The sequence below is a fragment of the Athene noctua genome, chromosome 17, assembly GCF_965140245.1.
Source record: "Athene noctua chromosome 17, bAthNoc1.hap1.1, whole genome shotgun sequence".
Lineage (NCBI taxonomy): Eukaryota > Metazoa > Chordata > Aves > Strigiformes > Strigidae > Athene > Athene noctua.
Genome location: NC_134053.1, coordinates 2,730,541 through 2,750,342, shown reverse-complemented (window position 1 = coordinate 2,750,342; position 19,802 = coordinate 2,730,541). Strand labels below are relative to the sequence as shown.

Sequence of the window (19,802 nt, the reverse complement as noted above, 5' to 3'; positions counted from 1 at the left end):
AATTTTTTTGGCACCTCATCCCAAAGCTCAGGGGCCGTCTTTGCCCTCCCCAGTACAGGCAATTCCCCCCCAGAGCCCCCCAAACCCTTGACCATCACCCCAACCCACCCACTTGCAGAAATCAGCCAAGCACTCAGGAGCAAGCACAGGACAGCAAAGATGCAACCCGAGAGCAGCAGGGAGGAGTTTTTATCTGGGAGTTTCTAGCTAATTTAAGTATTTTGGTCTCAGCTGACTCCAATAAACACCAATACAATCAACTAATGGTGGAACCACCAGTTTAGGGCTGGAACTGCAGATGGTAGAGCTGCTTCCAAGAGCTCAACAGACCCTTTTCAGTAAGGAGGGCAGGTGTTAAGGAGAAAACAGCCAGCTTCTGCTCCCCCAGGAGCTGAGTCCTTTTTGCACCACAGACCAGCGTGAGCTCACCCAGCCCACGAGCAGAGCCACGGAGCTGATCACAGATGTGAAACCTCATGGTCAGAATTTCAATAAAATCCCAAGAATCGGTATGTACACGCAGCGCTCGGAGGGGCTGCGTGTTACCCTCGGTGCTCTGGTGGAGGAGATGCTGCCAGAAGAGCTGCAAAGCCCTCAGCGAGGCTCAGGCTGGTGCCCAGGCTGTGATTTAAGGGTGAATCCAGCCTTACAGGACTGGAGTAGGGGGAGCTCAGCTGCCTCTCTCTGGGGCCTAACCTTAAATTTCTTCCCAGCCCGCCGGTGGGTGAAACTCATGGTTTCTACACTTCTTTTTACAGTAACAGCACGCTTTTTCACAAGCCCAGTCTCTGCTCTGGGATGAGGGGCGTCAGGACCATCTGCCTGAGCTGCGGAGGGTGAAGCCCACAGACTCCCCAAAGCGCTGGGGCAGAGCCTGGGGCTCGCCGCCACACCTGGGACCACCAGCAGCTGCTGTGCCCCTGGGGCAGGTCGTCGGTACCGGCCTCGGGGCAGAGGTGGCCCTGACAGTTCAATTCTGGTGTTTGAGGGACTGACAAAGGGAAACAGGGACAGAAGATGGGCAGCAGAATGAAGAAGGGATTGGACAGCATCTTAGAAAGAAAAAGAGCTTTTTAAACATAAACCCATGAAAACAAGAGACCGGAAAGATGTTTTCTAACCTTGGAAGCCCTGAGGCTCAAGCCCCTCTTTTTACCAGAGTGGGAAGGGTAGAAAACCCAAGTGCTTGGGAAGAGCTCAGCTACAGGAACTCAACCGCTGCCCCAAGTCCCTGAGGAGCTTACGCTTCACAAGCGCCAGCGCTGCCGAAGAGCTGCTTTGCGTGGCACGGCGGGGCCCCGCGGCGCAGCCCACGAGTAGCTCAGCCCACCCCGAGCCCCCCGCATGGGCCCTGAGCCCCCTCCACGGCCCAGTCACTGCGGGGGGGTTCCGGTGCTGCCCGTGCTTTTCTAGATTCAGTTCTCATTCCACAATTAGTATCGGTCAGAGGTTAAACTTGGGTCTAAAATACATCAGGGATGCTTGTGCCCAAAAGTCCCGTATCCTCCCACAGAGGCCTGAGCGCCGCCAGCAAAATTAAATAGTTTGTTGTTGGTTTTGAAGTGCCGCGGCTTCACTGAACACCTCGGGACCGAAAGCCACAAGAGCACTGACGCATCCTAAAGCAAACCAGCAACCATCAGAGAGGAGCTGGGCTGAAAAACCAGCCTGTGGGCAGCTGGATGGCAAAGGGGACTCGTTTCATCTCAGAGGATCTGAAGAGAAGCAGCAGCCAAAGCGATAGATTTTACCTCTCTTCTCTGGAGTGACGCCTTTATTAGACCCCGGCCCGCTGCAGGAGGCACGAGATGAGGAACGGAGAGAACTCGGGTTTGTCACAACTTCCCTGCCACCTTTTGTGGAGACCATCAGCGAGGGCTGGTACCCCCCCACCACACCCCGCCCCGGGGAGAACGGCCTCCAGAGGCCCCTCTGCATCTAAACTAGATGTTCCTACGAGTATCATTGTGGAAAAACAACCAGAAATCGGCAGCTGCTGCTCCTCTCCCTCCGCTGATCAAAAAAACCCAACAAATGGGCCCAAAATGAGCCTCTGACCTTCCGACGGCGCCCTGTCGCGAGACCGGCAGGTCGCCCCTTTCCTTCCTGCCCCCGTGGTGGAACAGGAACCTTCCCGCCTCGGTGCCATGGGACTTCCCTCACCCCGAGCAGCATGAACCACCCCCGGGGAATGCAGCCGAGCAGAAAACGCAGCCCGGAATAGGTGCATGTGTCACTAAAGCTGTGTTTGAGGAAAAAAAAAAAAAAAAAAAGAGGAAAAAGGTGTGACGCAGCGAGCGGTTGGCAAACTGAGGGTTGCAGAGATGGTTAATGCATTCCTGTAGATACGAGTCAAATAAAAACTGGTTCCACATGTGCTCTGTTATTCACTAGATCAATAACAGAGACGCAGGTGACTCTTACAAGGAGGTAGAAAAATTATAGAGCTATAAAGAAAACCACAAATGTGATTTAAAGGGTGAAAGTACGTTTGTGAGAAAGCCTTTAACAGGCAATCTCTGACACCTAATCTAACGAGCTCATCAGAAGTTACCAAGGGGTGGTTTGATTAATTAGAAGGAGGAAAACTAGAGTCTTCAGAGTAGGAAAAAAGGCTCTTTGATTTGGCAGAGAAATGCATTGGAAAACTAAAATCAATGGCTGGGGACGGCTTAGAGGATGCGATTACATCACAAAGCAGCTTGGCTCGCTCCAGAAGATAAGCCAGGCTTAGCTGAGCAGGGCATTCCGGCCTAAGCAGAGGCCAGCAGGCGCAAGTTTGTCTCGGTGGCTGGTTGGGAAGGGGCAGGGCGTGCTGGACAAGCCGCCTCCTTTGACTTCCTGCAGCGTTTCCCACAGGGCAGAGGGGAAGGTCACGGGACTCTCCTGCCTCGCCGAGAATTTACATTTCATTAACTAAGGACCAGAGGAAACCGAGTTTTGTGCTCAGCTCCTACACCCAGAGTCCCAGAGCTGTGGGGGCAGCACAGGTGAGCCCCGCTCAAACCCCTCCTGCGGGGCAGGCGCCTGGGGTTCAGGGCAGGAGAAGCATTAAAGCTCCACACTCTGGAATCCAACGCTCCTGTTTAAAACCAGACCTTGGACAAATCCAAACCGAGAATCTGTGGGTTTCCAGAACAATTTATTTATCTAAGTCAGGTCCTCTGATAGCAGTAGTGTATACGTTGTGATAAACTGACGCTGAGAAGATTTAACAATTTCCTCATTTAATAAGTGATTTTTCACTACATGGTATTTGTACACTGTTATCTGTTCAAAAAAGATTAACAGTTTTTAAAAAAACAAGATTCTGTGAGAGATTTATATAAACCGGTGATCAAGATCACCTCTGGTTGGCTTATCAAGCTATTTTCTAGGCTTCTTTGTAGAACAAAGTCTTTAGGCTAAAATGCACAAAACCATTCAGGAAGATCTAGAACCATTTGCGTAACGTCCAGCTTTCTGCCGCAGGACCGATGCCACTGCGAAACGGTCCACTTGATCGAACAGACGGAAACTGTACAAAAATGTGTTTACTTTTTGACCAGGAATAGAACAAACAGCACAGCATTTCTACTTGCTATTTTGAGTCAGGACTTCCTTTTATCTCCAGGAGGAAGGCGTGAACGGAGAGCTCTGCCAACTCAGTGTGGTGGGTCGTGTACGAACAGTTTTCTAAGCGAACTTTGGCTTCAGGAAAGAGACACAAACACTTAAAATAATGGCTTTAATTGTCATTTGAAGTATACGGAGCAGGATGCGTGTCTGAATTTAAATATACATCATACCAGTGATGCTGGCAAGGTCGAAGGTTATTTCTAATGTTGACGCCAATAAAACTAACGTGTACATGACAAGACATTAAAAGAAAAGCAATCCCTTTAAAACAAAATTTAACGTAAAAAAAGTTCACAGTGGTTTGTATAAACAGTATGTAATTTCTGACAGTAACAAATTTCTACTCTCACAGCACACTAGTGCCCTCTTTAGATCCTAAAGAAGAAAACAAGCATTTACACTACTCATTGTACAGATCCAGAAAGTCAGTTGTACAATTATTACCCATAATGACAGAAGAGGATGCTGTGGAGTGTACAACTGTAACACCAACGAAAGGAAAGTTTAAAACTCTTTTCCTGGGAGGGAGAAAAGTCTTTCATTCGCTGTTACAACCAGCAAATGCCATTCATCAAATCAAAAGGAAAACCACAAACACAGTATCTATTTTGAGCAAGCTGAACAGTACACATTACAGTTTTAAAAATGGAGGTTATATACTATAATACAAGTCCCAGCAAGGCAGTGCCAAAGTGACTATTTCTTTGCTTGTTTTGTGATCATACCCCTGGGAGGCGTTACGGGTCTGCTGGAATTGGGCTTCTTTTTCTCTGCAGGTTTCAAAATCTGAAAAGATAGTTCAGTCATTTAGCGGAAAGTTTTAGCTTTCTTACAGTCAATTAATTCACTCGTAAAATTCACTAGTAAAGTCATAAACACGCCAAGAAATAAATGTGTTTCCTACTCAGAGCTGTGACAGGGCTCAGAGCCGCGGATCGGAGAGCCCCTGCCAGGGGAAGCGGTTAACAGCCCCGAGATTTGCTTGGATGATTTAATTCCAGGCTAAAACAGTTCACTGACTCACACCGGCACGGGCTTTATCACGTTTTTGAAGACATGAAGGCAACCGCAGATACCACTCCATGTGGTATCTGTAAAGCTCTATTTGAAACAAGCATTATGGTTTTGTAACAGTAAACTATCGAGTTAAAATAGAGCAGATTTGAAGTGTGACTACACTAGCTAGGAGGTAAAACCTTCAGACACCGTACCTGAAAAGAGCACATTAGAGTTTCATCCACGCTCATCATGGCACCTGCATTATCAAATTCTCCACAGTAATTTGGGGCAGAAAAGAGTGTTACCAATTGCCTTTTTGCAAAAAATTCATATCCATCTTCAACAACCTTTAGAGAGAAAAGCAGAAATATTAGACCGGGTAACTTCTTCCTGCCAAGGTGTGAAGCAGCTTTAACAGAGCCAGCAGCAAAAAACTGGCTACATCTAAGGAGCACAAGTTCCAAACTTTTCTACCAAACCAGGAAGACCATGGCAGGATCCAGTTCAGCAACAGAGTCCATTTAGAGGAATGACAAATTTCAGCTAGGTTCAAGACAATCTTGTTCAGCCATCAAGAGCCACAGTTTATATGTATTGAGAAAAAATGTTCATTACAAGGGTTGTTAAACAATAGGACAAGTTGTTCAGAGATAGCAGAAGCTTGATCCTTGCAGATATTTAAAACTTGGCTGGACAAGATCCTCAGCGACTCGGGCTTAGACTGGTTTGTCCCGTGTTGAGTACACGTGCGTAGGGCTGGACCAGATGACCACCTCTGGTCCCTCTGATCCTACATTATTCTACTGTTTAATGTAAAAATTAAAATACCTGATGAGCTCTACATATGAGATCCAAATCATGTTTATGGAGAAACTTAGCAACCACTTCAGCGCCGAACGTGAAGGACACTCCTCTGTCATTTTCACCCCATCCCAAGACATCCTTGTCAGGGTCAGACCACAAGAGATCACAAAGTAGACCTTGATCTGGTACATCAGTGGGGCGCATAATTCGTCTGATCTGTTCCATGGACTGCAGGTCTGGTGACAAACCTGTTCAGAGTTAAGGCACATGCAGTTCACATTTTAGTTCAATTTTGCTCTGTGAGACTGAGGTATTAATTCAAGACAAAAACAATTTGTATTCAAACTTATGGTTGCAATTTTATGTAGTTCAATGGCAATCTTAACGGACTTTTTTTTTTTCATCCAGCATTTGTTTTAAAGCTTTTGTAACAGTAGACAAGTCAGTTTCTAGAAGATTTACTGGAAGCAAGATAAGCAAAGCCATTTCCACATTTGACAGGATTACAATAATCTCACTGTAACATTTTGCAAGTGTCTGTTAAAAGAGCTGTTAAGTAAAAGAGGCATTAATACTAGAAATTGCAGGGTATATTTATTTGAATGATCAGGCCTAGTAAGATGAAATACAGTATCAAACCGACCTCATACCATTCTTCACTGATGTGTCTCCTCAGGCAACTGTAATTACTTGCAAGTGATAAAACATTTAAGGTGCAATATGTCTTCTGTTACTTTGAAAAGCTGCACGAAGGAGGTATCACACAGCAATAACAGAGCTAATTTCTACAAATGAAAGTCCAAACCTGTCAGGTCGGACGGGGCTTTGAGCAACCTGATCTAGAGAAGGATGGCCCTGCCCACGGCTGGGTGGATTCTACCGCATCATCTCTGAAGATGCCTTCCAACCCAAACCATTCTATGAAAACCTATGTTTTCACATAAAACATATGTACATAAAATTCCTAATCATAAAAGTCTAAAAAAACCTCCGAGGATTCTTTACTCAAAAGGAGAGGCTATTAAATATGCCTTTTGGTATAAAAGGAAAAGCAGATCATTGTGGCTGAAGTTACAAAACTACCAGCTCACTGATTCACAGAACTGACACTAATCAAGCTCAACCCTATCTCATACATTAACCAAGGCAGAGAAAAACCCTGAAGCTTCAGAACTTCAGCAACATAAACATGAAATTGCCATGACTGATACTGGAATATTACAGTTTCTCAAATATCAACTAAGGAACTGCTACCTACCCCCATGACAGCAGAATATTTTCTCATCCACAATAGCTGCAATCGGTAAACAGTTAAAACAGTCTGTGAAGGTTTTCCACAGCTTAATATTGTATCTTCTCTTACCTAGGAGACATTTTGGAGAAAAAAAAGTCAATACGCTTTTCTCACACAACTACAACAAACCTAACATGGCTGCCTTAAATTTACTAAGACTTGCAAGAAGTAAGCATTAAAGCATCTACACAATTTATCTTCTCTGATACTCACTGACATACTTATAAGAAAGTTGCAAAGTGTGGCAGGGCACTCCAAAGCAGCTCTGAGGAGAGCACAAGTCTGTCCAACTCTCCAGCCAGACTCTCCAGCCCCAACTCTGCTTTGGAAAATCATCCCTTGGTGAATTTGATCCATTTCAGAAAATCTTGCCATTTGCTGTTTTCTTCGGGAGAAGACAGCAATGCTTGGAAAGCAAATTTTCTTTAAACTCCTGCTACTGCTTTACCACATGAAGTCTCTCTAGGCAAAGAAACAGGACTGAAAAATGAAACTGCTACAGTTTTACTTTCAAAGCGACTCTCCTAACAGATATGAACCCTGATATTTGCAATATATGACTAAGCCCATGATTAATTTCTGAGGAGTCAACTCAAATACCACACATCTTTGTTTCCTTGCTGAAGAACAAGACATGGAGAGTACATCTTGTAAGCTACAAGCCAAGTATGTCCTATAACACAGGTTGTGAGAGTGCTTCGCTGCACAATTAATTTAAGTTTAATCTCCTCTACATTATCTGGATTTATCAAGTCACATCCTTTGAAACATAAACATACATTTCTACTTTACAGCAAAACTACTTATGTTAAAGTAAGGTCTACATACAAGTTTCCATCACAACAGACTTCAATGCACTCTGCAGTGACTTAACTGCATGATGCCAAACACAAGCACATTTTTTCATTAAAAGGCTGACAATAGTTCAAGTAACAACTTCTGCAGCTGAAACTACTTACTAAAAGAGCAAAGCACCTGGTGCTCAATCCAAGCACACACCACACTGAAGGCTGCACACATGCTTTGCCCCATTTATGAAAGGAAATAGCAGTTTTGGCCAAAGCAACAGCACACAATACAGCAGGACTGCATACAGAGATGGCAAAGTCTTTGTTTTTAGTTTTTAACATTACAAAGTTACAGGTCTTAACATGAAGTAGATTGCAAGCACTGTACCATAACCACAGAAAAGACCAGCCCGTTCTCCAATTTATAACACAAGTATACATCATCATCATCCCTCAGATGAAAGAGGTGAGCTTCTGTAAAGTACATCAAGTAAAATTCCCTCATCTCTCATTAAATGACCTTATCCTGAGAGAACTTTAACAATATGTTCCAGTGAGAACTGTTAATTAACATAGCAGCCAGTAACTAAAATTACCCACTTGCACGCTGCTTTGTACTGTGAGGATCAGACTCCAAATCCTTCCTAAAATAGGCCAAGGGCCCCCCTGAAGTGCACACAGGGCTGCAAGTGAGGAAAGAATCATCTAACACTGCAACACCAGCACCTCTTACCCTGCTCTCCCAAGCCAAAGACACACACATCTGCATTACTTACATTCATCGTAAAACCCATAAATTCTGTTGATGCTGGCACATTCGTGGTTGCCTCTGAGGAGGAAAAAATTCTCTGGGTATTTAATTTTGTAGGCCAATAGTAGACAAATTGTTTCTAAAGACTGTTTTCCTCTGTCAACATAATCACCAAGGAACAGGTAGTTACTTTCGGGTGGAAAACCTCCATATTCAAAGAGTCGAAGCAAGTCATAGTACTGTCCGTGGATGTCACCTGTGAAGAGTGTTCAGAAGAGACATGTAAGTGACCCTTTGATACATTCTTTGATTCTAGAGAAAGAACAAATGAATGACACTTCAGAAAAAAAAAAAGCTTGCTGTTAGATACTGCCTACAACCTAACTAAAAATTACAGTTTATCTTAATCTGTACAAATTATCATATTCTCAAGTTAGGTTATCTAAGTAATGCAGTGGTTAACTGCATTAAGATGAAGTATGTAGCTACTTAAAAATATTCATATGCATGTAAAAAAATCAAGACTCCAAGAAAGCAACTGCATGTCCAAATGAAAATCCAACATCGAGTCAAATCCTTTACTTGACTAGTGGCTGTGAGATCAGGAATCTTTACCTCATTTCTTGGTAATTCTACACAGCATTAGTAATATTGACAGAAAAACCAACCACTCAGGGAATTTGCTTTCCTTTGTACAATATCTGGCGTTTTCTTGAAGCACTCAGTAATTCAGATTCTAGCAGTGAAGTTGTATCGAAAATGAAATTGGTATTTCTGCCTTTGGTTTAAATCATGGGTTTGTTTCTGACAGCAGAACACTAAATCATGATTTTAGACTACCAATGTTATAAATATTGAACACACTACTTCAATTTGAAGCATATCCTCAGTGTTAGAGTAGGATAAAATACTGTTTGCTGGAAGCTTTTAAAAGTGCATTTATTGAAGCTTTTATTTTGGCATTCTTCATTCTTTTAGCATAACTAGACATGTCTGTGTGTGCAAAAGGAGCACCACAGTGTACAAGTATGGTGAAACCAAGCTAGAAAGTAATTCCAAGAAGCAGTACAGAAATTTCAGTTTCTAGCAGGATTTAAAAATACTGTCAAAGCACTGTTCAACTCTGAATTAGCAACTACAATAAACTACTGCAATTCTCCTTTGCTTCCCCTCGTTCAGTCATGACTGGGCCACCAATTATTTTACTGATACAAAAACTCCTTTCCAAAACTTCATGTGAATCCCCTCCCCAAGGGACCTGGTGAAACTGGATTTTGGATTATTTTGGTCTCCACTCCAATTCCCATGTTTGTTACCTCCTCCCCACTCCTCCATCCTAAAAATCCATCAGAGTTTTATTTTCCCTTTTCTTAAAATAGTTTACTAGTTCCACTGTTAATATGTGAAAGTAGCATCTAGCATTTGTTCTCTGCTTAAGATCTGCATTTACCTGACACGCCACCCTCCCCAAGCATCAAATCAAAATCAGAATACTCACCACATATTTTCAGTGGAGCTTCAAGTTCTAGTAGAATAGGCTGACTCAGAAAGATTTCTCTGGATTTCAAGCAGAGTCCTCTAATTTCATTCTCTTGAAGTTGGACATTTTTGCCTGGTTTTGATCCTCGCACTGTTGGAAGGAGTCAGAAGTCAGTAATCAAAATCGACAATAACCCTAGTGTTATTTTAAGAGCCTGACTAAATGCCACTGTAACACAGAATGATAACAGGGTAATATCAGTCTGCTGAGATGAAAGTGCAATTCCATGTTACCACAGAAAGGGTAGTGTGTTCTGTTTCAGTTGTATGTTACTTTCATTTAACAGAATTCACAGCTCAACGCTTCCCCCGGTAAATGTCACATTTTAAATAGCATCAGTGTTGTTCTATTTTGTTATAAAACCCATCTTGGATAATGTGGCTCTATATATATATATTTTTTTTTATTTTTTTTTTTACATGAAGCAGTTATACACTTGTTCTCTGGAAAGCTGTCTGAACTTGAGAAAAGGAAGTCTCCCTTTTAATCATCAACATTGTAGCTCAAATGTGCAAGCTTCCCTAAACTATCGCATAACCTTGCCCAAGGCAAACAAGACTACAGTCCCAATAAATACTGTACTGCTCCATTCTACACTGCAGTTCACAAACATTCAAGAAAAATAAGCCTATAATTGGAAGGTCAGAACTACACATGAGGAAACATTTTTGGATCACAATGACAAAACAGCTCTCCTTACCATTGCCTCGGAGCACAGTCAAAGACCAGCTAGTAGGAGATCTATCTCCCAGCCTCAGACCACTTTCCCCCACCCCAATCCTTCACCCCTGCATTACTGCTTCAATCTCTCCCCCTGCAACAATTCTGCTGTTGATTGCCTTGGATGTCCCTGGAAGCTTGCTTTCCTAGTCTGGACAAGGACACCAGCTTGGTCTGAACAAGTTTCTACAGTCACCAGCACATCTTTCCCTCCATTTATCTATCACCACCACCCTCCCATTTCTGTTGCCCAGAAATACAAAGGACATTTCTGTGGCAGCAATGCCATAGAACTAAATTATGACTAAACTCCATGCAACAGCATTTATGAGGGTTAGGATAAGACTAAATAAAAAAAATTGTGATTATGCCATTACTGATGAAGCTTATTGTATTTTTATTTGATGTCAAAACAGTGACAACATGGAACACTGATAAGGCTGAAGCAAAAAAACACCTGTAGCAAATTCCAGTAAGATTATGGAATAAGAGCAGTCATCTTCTACAACAACCCATTGGCTTAGCCACATCAAAGCTGAATGACCTCAAAACTTTAGCCTCAGATACCTGGAAACACTCCTGACAACCCCTCCAGAAACAAATCATTGCACTAGTATTGTTGCCTAGATGGGCAACTTCAAGCATACAACTTGTATGGCATTGAGACTGAAGGATCTACGCTCTTATCCAGAAAAGCTTAGTCTTTTGTTGCAAAACAAAAAAGCAAGCAACAAGCCCTGAATCCTTTCAAATACAAGAACCAATGTAATATTATTTTCCTGAATTCATAAACAGCTTTTTAGATTCCATTTCAGTCTAATTCCCTTGATATTGTTTAACCTCAGAGAACTCTGGAAGCTACAGATGACTCAAGTCTCCATACTGGGCCCCGCGCTGTATGAAATCAAGACGTGAGAACTGCAGCAGGAAAAGTCTGGGGGGACAGTGGGGGGACAGGGGACATGTTTCACAAAGAGCAGGAACAGAAGCGGTTGTGTTCCAAAGGGATTACAATTTCTCATTAGCACAGATGTACAAGACTCCGCTCAAGAGTAGAAAACATTGTTCAGTCAGCATGAGTCTTATCTAGACCAGGAATGATATAATGGTTGCGTAATATCCATCCATAAAATCAAGTGTCACTGGACCCAATTGCTACGAGCACATCGGGTGTTACCACCACCACAACCCTACCCTGCATACTGACCCCATCACAGAGACAGACCCCAGTCAGGGTGGCACAGCCTGCACTACAGAACCAGTGACAATACCCTAAAACACACCACCTCTCCTCAAACAAGCTCCAAAATTAAGCTTTAGTTCAGATTGCCACGTATACTGACAGTGACATTAAGTTAATTGTAGGTCAAAAGTCATGGCTTTAACACTGTTACCTTTCAAGCAATACATGCTCCTTTTCATTCACTGCCTATGTATTATCACTCAACGCTGACATTACATGGCAACACTGGAATTACCACTAAACTTCATCTCTTCCATTAAAATATTCGAAGTAATGAAGCATATAAAGGAAAGTTAAATCTTTGTCACAGCAGTTTATCACGCATGAGGCTTTTCATCCACACAGTAATTTTTTCATCTATACAGTAATTTTCCAAATGCTCTTGAGCAAGGAGCAAGTTACTCAAAATGCCAAATATCCAGAAGCAATAAAGGAACAAAAATTTACAGAATAAAGTGATCAGCTGGCTGAATTATGAATGTTAATTTTTCCCCTACTCTTAAATTTTACAACTAACCTTTGTTTTTGACATAATACGATATACTTGTATTTAGTTTCCAGAGAAGCCAAAAATCTAACTTGTCATGATTTGGTCTTGTTAGAAATTGCTAAAACCAAAGCCTGTATCTCAGATCCATAAATTAAAAAGTATAAAATATTATACAGACTATGTCATGCACTGAGTCACTAAAGCTCATGAATAAAGCATATGCATTCATTTTTGCTGAAGATTAAATGAAAATCGCAAAACTGACTGTTTCAGATACAAGTTTATGTTTCTCCAATATATTTTCACTGAACCAGTATAATCTTCATGCAGTTTTAGTCATCTGCTTGGAGAAAACCTTGACAAGATGAAATGATGGTTTGTTGCAGTTCACAAACTCACTAGCACAGACACCAGAAGGATGAAAGAACAGGACGTGACTCGGTTCTGCAGCGCACTGCCTGGCGGTGACATTTTGACCACTTTTGTCCAACATGGAATTGGAACAGAAGAAAGAAGAGTGTTTAATTTCTTCTAACATTGACCTATATCCTGGAAAGTTGGAAAAAAAGTATTTTTGTCTTCAGGAGAATCAAATATGCAGAAGTGCATGTTGGTTTGAGAAATCTGTATTTTTAGTACAAGGATTTTCTCATCCACGATGAAAAGAGCTGGCAAGGAAACACAGAATGCTCAGTCTGAATGACTTCTTAGAAGGTTTCTCCGCTTGAGCCTTCAAGTTACTTAGTCTCACTAAGAAAGGCAAAAATAATACACTACAAAAAATATGTTGTGTTTACAGTTTCTTTTCTCTGCTTTGGAGCAAAACAACTCAGCTTGTAGAGATCAGACAGTACGAAACTAATTGGCAGCTTGGTCAGAAAGTCAAAAGAGCAGTTCAATAGTACTGTACATGCATATTTGTTCTTTCGATGCATAAAACCCCATAACCTCTCAGAAATGACAGTCTGGAACTGACAGCAGAACAAGCTAAAGATTAATCAGTCGAGGAAAAAAGTCAGCCCATTTCAAATAATATTTTATTTATGGCTTGTCTCGACATACTGCTGCACTACTTCTAGACAGTAATGTATTCTCAGACTCTTTTAGGCAGAGATGCTCCTGTTCTTAAACATAATTTTCAAGAGCTTGAATTTCAGTGTGCAGTCTGGGCAGTCTTCTAACATGTAAAATCTTCTCCACTGTACAAGCACGAGAAGTTTGGGAAAAATAAGCTTTCCACTGGATGGGAAAGACTTCAGGAAAGCTCCCTCCCTGGAGCCTGGATGATTGCTGCAGAGGTACTGACTTGAACATAGGTTCCAACTATTAAAATTAACATTGTCTTCCAAGACAAGGAGGAAAACTGCTGGAAACAACAGATACCAACTTTAAAATTGAAGTTATAAACATAGGTGAGTGCAGTACGACAGACACCCAGCAGAGGGGGAAAAGGGCAGAAAAGGAAGAGCAGCAAGAACCGCGCAAGCAAACAGAGCTAGTACAAAGGTAGCTGCAGCTGCCTGAAGTTAAAAAAGCACCTGACATCTAGGCTAACTTTTATACATTTCTTCGTGAAGGATAAATGGGTCAAGAACTGTGGGATCTAGAGCATACAACAGTCAGAAGACCACATGCATGGAGAGTACAAGACTTCTACACCACAGCCCACCCCTAGCAGTTCCCAATACTCAGTTTGGTGCCACACAACCCTTCAATGAAGGCAAATGCTTTTATAAAACTGAGTATATTACCTCACTCAAGGTTAATATTAAAGGCACTACTTAGGAAAGTAGTCAAAAATAGTAGAAAATTCGTAAATTAGAAATTTCAGTGATCCAAACATCTCATTTTTCTTCAGTATGACATTAAAAGCAGCAGTTGAAATGCTGTCAAAGTACTAGAATCAAGTTCTCGTACTGAATGTTTTAAAGAAAATAGTGTCTCAGCAGGTCAGTTGATTTTTTGGCTTAAGTCCCTCAGTTTTACTATATTTTACATTAAGATGTCTGAAATCCTAGACATACTTCCAAAAATACTGCAGGTTGTTTTTAATCTTGTTTTTAGCAGTTCCTGATGACAGTTTCACATTCAGTTTTGCACTATAGGCACAAAGGGAATAAATAACTTGAAAGCAGTTGATGTAAAAAAGGTTTTACTTTACTGCAGGCACTACCAACTTTGATCAGATCATTTCAAATTCAAAACTGAAACTGAAAAGCAATTCCTCAGTGCCCAAGCCCTCAAAAAGTTCTAGTCTACTTTTTAGTATGACAAAAATTCATAGCAGCATTATCAAACAGAAGATTCTACACAACTGCAAAATTTTTAGCTTGTAAAATACTTCCACACTGGAGAGCTACGTAGCAACAGGTACTCACGGGGATCACAAATACTCAGAGATGACAAATTCCTCTACTTCACTGACTGGGCAACACACAGAATCTGACTGACTGACTTGAATCCACAGCAGTAACAGGAATCTATTCCTTGGCTTCCAAATGCAGAGCTCCTATTTCCCATTATTAGAAACTGCTGCAACATGGCAGGAAACAATTAGCATTAAGCCACACGAACTATGGAAAGTTATATGGTTTGAGGTCAACGAACACTGCTTGTCTGTCAGAAACTTTATCACAGTTTCCCAACTCATCAACAAGTGAAATCTGACCACATTTCAGACTAAGATCTGTGACAATCAGACAGAGGCTTATCTCAGTATATGAAGCAAAACAGAAAACAAGCCTTCAGACCCAATCGATGCTGTATTTTGCAGAAAGGTTAAAAGAGAAAAATCAGAGAATTGCATTTGTAAGAAACAGTTGTCAGCAAAAGTTTATCCACGCTCTTTGACTCAACTACTTTTAATAACTGGATGATCCTTTTTCCCCATTTAAAGCAAATTTGAGAGAGTATCTCCTTGACAGCCATGCAACAGGCTTTACTGGGAATAGAAATCTGTGGGTGTATAAACTGGAAAGTTTGAGGGTTTGGAGTCTTTTTGGTGATTTTAGTGCACCAACCAGGATTTCAGCTTTCAGAATGGCTACCACCATTCTAGCCTCTCATGGATTTATCCAAAGCAGCCTCCATTCACTACTTAATTTCTTGTTAATAGTGTTTGCAGAGGCTGCAGCACAGAAATTATTTTCAGAAACAGTTCAACTTGGGTTCCACTCATATATATTGAAATTGTGTTATTTTACCCTGTTATTTATCACTACCGTGGTTAAGACTAACACATTTCAATCCTCTTTTCTAGATACATTACTATGAGCTCCATTTCCAAACCAGACCCTACTTATCTGCAAAAAGCTGCCAACCACTAGATAAAGGAAAGCGATAAGGGGCTCAGGTTATAGGAACACCACCTGACATGACATGGAAAGGAAGCCATGCTCACACTCGGGGCATCTTAGGATTTGTCACTCATTCTTTACCTGGAGCTCAGCAGGAATTCTGCCATTTCCTGGAACCCTTTTCATGACCATCCAGATGCCACTGATTTTTCACCTTACAGGAAGCTTTTCTAGCACCTTCATGTCTACTGGCAGTTTTGACTTAGCAAGCTCAGAACCATCAAGTACTGCCTACAATATTCCTCCTAAAAGAAGAGCATTCTGCTCTCATGTCCCTCTTTACTGCTCAGTAAAGTTAGTTCCATAAATATTTGAGCCTTTATCCACTATCAAGGATACTCCGGAAACTTTTCAATACTCAGCGCAGGATACTGTCATTTACTATACTTTAGAAGCCTTATTCCCATAAAAACTGTTTAGTACAGCAACTAAAAGTGACAAAACTAGACAACCTGTACTCATGAAACTGTTCCTAGCAGAACAAAACCCTCATTAGTAAAGAAGGCAACAAATAAATTCAATTACAGAAAAAAAGATCAGTATGTTCAATGTTTTCATTGAACGGCTTTCCAAGGTTAAGAACAATGTTACTGAAAAATGGTTTTTGTGACATTTTAAGGCCAAGTGACCCTGTACTATCAACATTTGGAGCAAGAAAGACTCTTCAAATATTTACCTTAGAATGAGAAGCTAAATATATACTTCCAGGCCCTTTAAAGAATGACCTAATAATTTCAGCAAACTAGCCTAATGTGGGTGGGAAAATATCAACTATTTGGGGGAAAAGAAAGAATAATGTCATCTGATCAGAGAAGGCAGGATAGAAAGCAAAACCCCGTCACAAATACATTATTAATACCCTATATTAAGAACAAAAACGAGAGTGATTTATTATTCACCCTTTAACCACTTTACCTTGACCATTAGACCAGATTCACTACAGGCGTAGCTCTCTTGGGCTCTTCCAACACTGCAATTCTAAGGCACAGTATAAACCACAAATACCTACCTAACTGTATTTTCTCGCTGAAGTATTTAATGAAGTATCTCCTTAATATTTGTTATTTGAATTTGTTACCTTTAAAAAGGAAGGGATAATGCCCCCCGTTCATCTCCTTTGCATTTTACTAGCAAAATCACCTGAAGTTAACTGTTATAAAAATATCTAAGTATGCAGTTTAAAGACAGCTGTAATGAAATACCACATGGCTCTAAAAATTAAAGGTTGCACAAGGATTTGGGCAACTCAGATTGTGAGAAGATTATTAAAACAGATTTTGCAGTGTTTTCATGCTTGAGTATGATCTTAATCTGTGCACAACGTTGTCTCTAAAGGGTTATGACTTGAAACACAGTTCTGGTACAGGCACACCAGACTTTGTATAACTGACATTATGCAGTTGTTCTACCAGAACAGCACTGAGAAATAATTTCTTGGTTGCTGCAAGTCTAAATAGGGTGAGAATCCTTACACATACTTCAGTTCGTTTGTTTTTTGGTTTTTTTTTTTCCCCTCCATTTAATACCATGCAGCTCTCCACCTTGGAAGTTCAGCCCTGTCACCTACCTAGCCAGGCAGAAATTATTAATTTCAGGGAAAGGATGAGTCAAGTAAATTTTAAACAACAGAACAGAATGGCATTTGCACAGTAATTCACAATTTAGCACTCTATCAAAAATGCAGCGTTTGCTAAAATGCAGTATCATTTTGCCCTTTCTGGGAAAAAAGTATAAAAATGACAGACTGTCACAAAGGTCAATCATTACTCTGTCTGGCAAAGATGTTTATAACAGACATTTAATAAACAATAAAAGAAGTACTAGCATGGGTTACTAACATTGGCAATTGTTTTAAATACTGAAAGACAATCATGGCCTCAAGGAATCCAAAATCCCAGCTGAAATGTCAATAAAGGAAAAAATTTCATTTCAGTTCTGGCAGCTGATGAAACCTCAGGTAACATCTTTAGCTGCGTGAACCACCTCTTAAAAGATCTTGTCAGTAAACCTGAAGCCTGTTTTATGAACTCTCATCTCCTCCAAATGTCTGATTGTTACTGATATAAGCTGGGTAAGAACGTAACATATTACCACAGTACATCTTACTACTTTTCGAAACTTTCAACAAATAAATCAAAATAATTCAGCTCTCTTTCTAGAATTACTCCATTATTCCACGTTTTTGATATTAAGAACCTTGAGAAAATTGCACTAGCTACGCTAGGGAAAATCAAGTAAGAACTGTAACTATTAAGTGCAGTAAAACCGAGTATGTATTAATATGTCACCAAACATACAACACACAGGACCTGACATCTACAAATGGTAGTACTAGAGTTTCAGGAAAATCCTGGTCTAAATTTATGAAGGGAAGCCTTTAAATAATTTAAACCAGGGCAGTTTAATTGGTAACAGACAAACCCCAAAACGGATCAGAGGAAAAGCCCTATTTACTTTTACTTATTCTAGTTCAATAATCCCATAATACTTCTATAGGATTTTTAACTCCAAATAATTTCTAGAGTAGCACTATCGTTCCTCTGCCTGACCTTTTGCTACCCAAGCTATTACACAAACAAAATCTTGTAAGGGTGTAATATAGCTGATTTCTTCATCATTTGTCTCAGCAATATCTCAGATGACTTTGTGCCAAATAGAAAAAAGTTAAATCCCTGACCAAGCTCTTTAAGCGTAAGTCCAGATGAGATGCCTGCCCTGATGTATGTGAAATGAGGCTGGATCGGGCTAGCTTCCTTCTCTAAATAATTATGATTTTTCTTGATGTCTGGAAGAAAATTTGTCATTGGCTACTTCTCAGCCTTTTGCCCTAAGATCGTTCATAAATTCTAGTCCGGTGCCGACTGCTGCAACCGAAAGGATGATGCTGAAGGCACCCCCTGCAACTTCTAGGTTTTCCTTTGATTTAGAAAATCCCATACAACTCTTTTCAACCCAAAGCACTACCAATACAAGACAACAAGTCCTTCTACAGACTGTCTAAAACACCAAAACCCAACCTGCTAGTCACATCTAAAAAGCCACCATGTGTTACAAATTAAAGAGCCAAAGTCCTTTGGTGGCATTAATGCAAGCAGCTAATCAAACCGAAACCCACGACATCCTGAAACCCATTCAAGTCTCCTCCCGACTTTCTGAAAAGCTGTCTCAACAGACTCTTTAAACACGCTAGGTCTTATTTCCAGAGCCCCACGACTACCCAGGCAAGCACACTCCATGTGGTGGAATGCAAGAGAACCTTTTTTTTAAAAAAACCCACTCTCCTACGAAAATAATGCTAAATGAAGACTCTCCTTAGAGCTGCAGGGGAGGAGAAGTGGGGCACCCGGCTGGTCCCAACACTGCACCGGGAGCGCAGAGGGCAGGAAGAGCTCGGAAGCACAAGGGCTGAGGGAAAAGTTGGGGCTGAAAGGCAGAGCCGCCCGGGGCGGCGGCGAGCCCCGGGAAGACAAAGCGCCTCGGCGCCCCTCCATTTTGGTCCCCCCGACCCCACCGGGCGGGCAGGACGCGGTGCATCACCCGCGGCGGTGGCTGAGGGGGGAACCACGGAGGAGCCGCACGGGCGGGCTCCCGGGCACCGGCCGGGCCGCCACCCACCCCACGGCCACCCGCCCCGTGCCTTCCCCGACCCTCACCCTCCAGCAGCCGTTGGATGATGCTGTCGATGTTGAGCTTGTCTATATCCGCCATCGCCTCTCAGCGGCCGGGCGGACCCCTCCCCGCGGCTCCCCTCCCTCCGCTCGCTGCTTGGCCGGCCCGACTTCTCTCCTCGTTCTGTCTCGTTTTCCCCCCTTCCTCCTCTCCTCCCCGCTCTCCTTCTTCCCTCGCTCTCTCTCTCTTCCCCCCCCCGCCCCCCCCCTCGACTGCCGGTCTCAGCAGAGATCCAGCACTGAACAAAATGGCGGCCGTCTCCTCAGCGAGCTCGGCCGGCGCACGGATACTACGAGCGCGAGGCGGCTCGCCGGAAACCCTTTATAGGGCGGGCGGGAAGAGCGGGGCGGGGACGCACCGCGGGGCGGGGACGTACCGCGGCCGCCCCAATCCTTCCGCTCGCGGGAGGTGAAGTAGTGCGCCTCTGCCGCCTCCGGGGGTTGGGGCCGTGACAGGGCCCGCCTCGGCCTCGGGCCGTCGAAACGTGGCCGTGAGCTGGACCAGCGGGACGGTTGGTGTCCGCCCATGGC

The 19,802-nt window shown here is 42.4% G+C and overlaps 1 protein-coding gene across 1 annotated transcript; it reads right to left on the bottom strand.

The window, feature by feature from the left end:
- Positions 1–3,125: 3,125 nt before the first annotated feature.
- PPP1CC (protein phosphatase 1 catalytic subunit gamma) lies at positions 3,126–19,430 on the bottom strand. The gene is made up of 7 exons (XM_074921190.1): positions 19,257–19,430; positions 9,753–9,884; positions 8,280–8,510; positions 6,680–6,784; positions 5,446–5,669; positions 4,830–4,964; positions 3,126–4,404 (listed from the first exon to the last, which is right to left on the bottom strand). The coding sequence occupies exons 1-7, from the start codon at positions 19,309–19,311 to the stop codon at positions 4,315–4,317; spliced, it is 972 nt and encodes a 323-aa protein (XP_074777291.1). The 5' UTR covers positions 19,312–19,430; the 3' UTR covers positions 3,126–4,314.
- Positions 19,431–19,802: the final 372 nt, after the last annotated feature.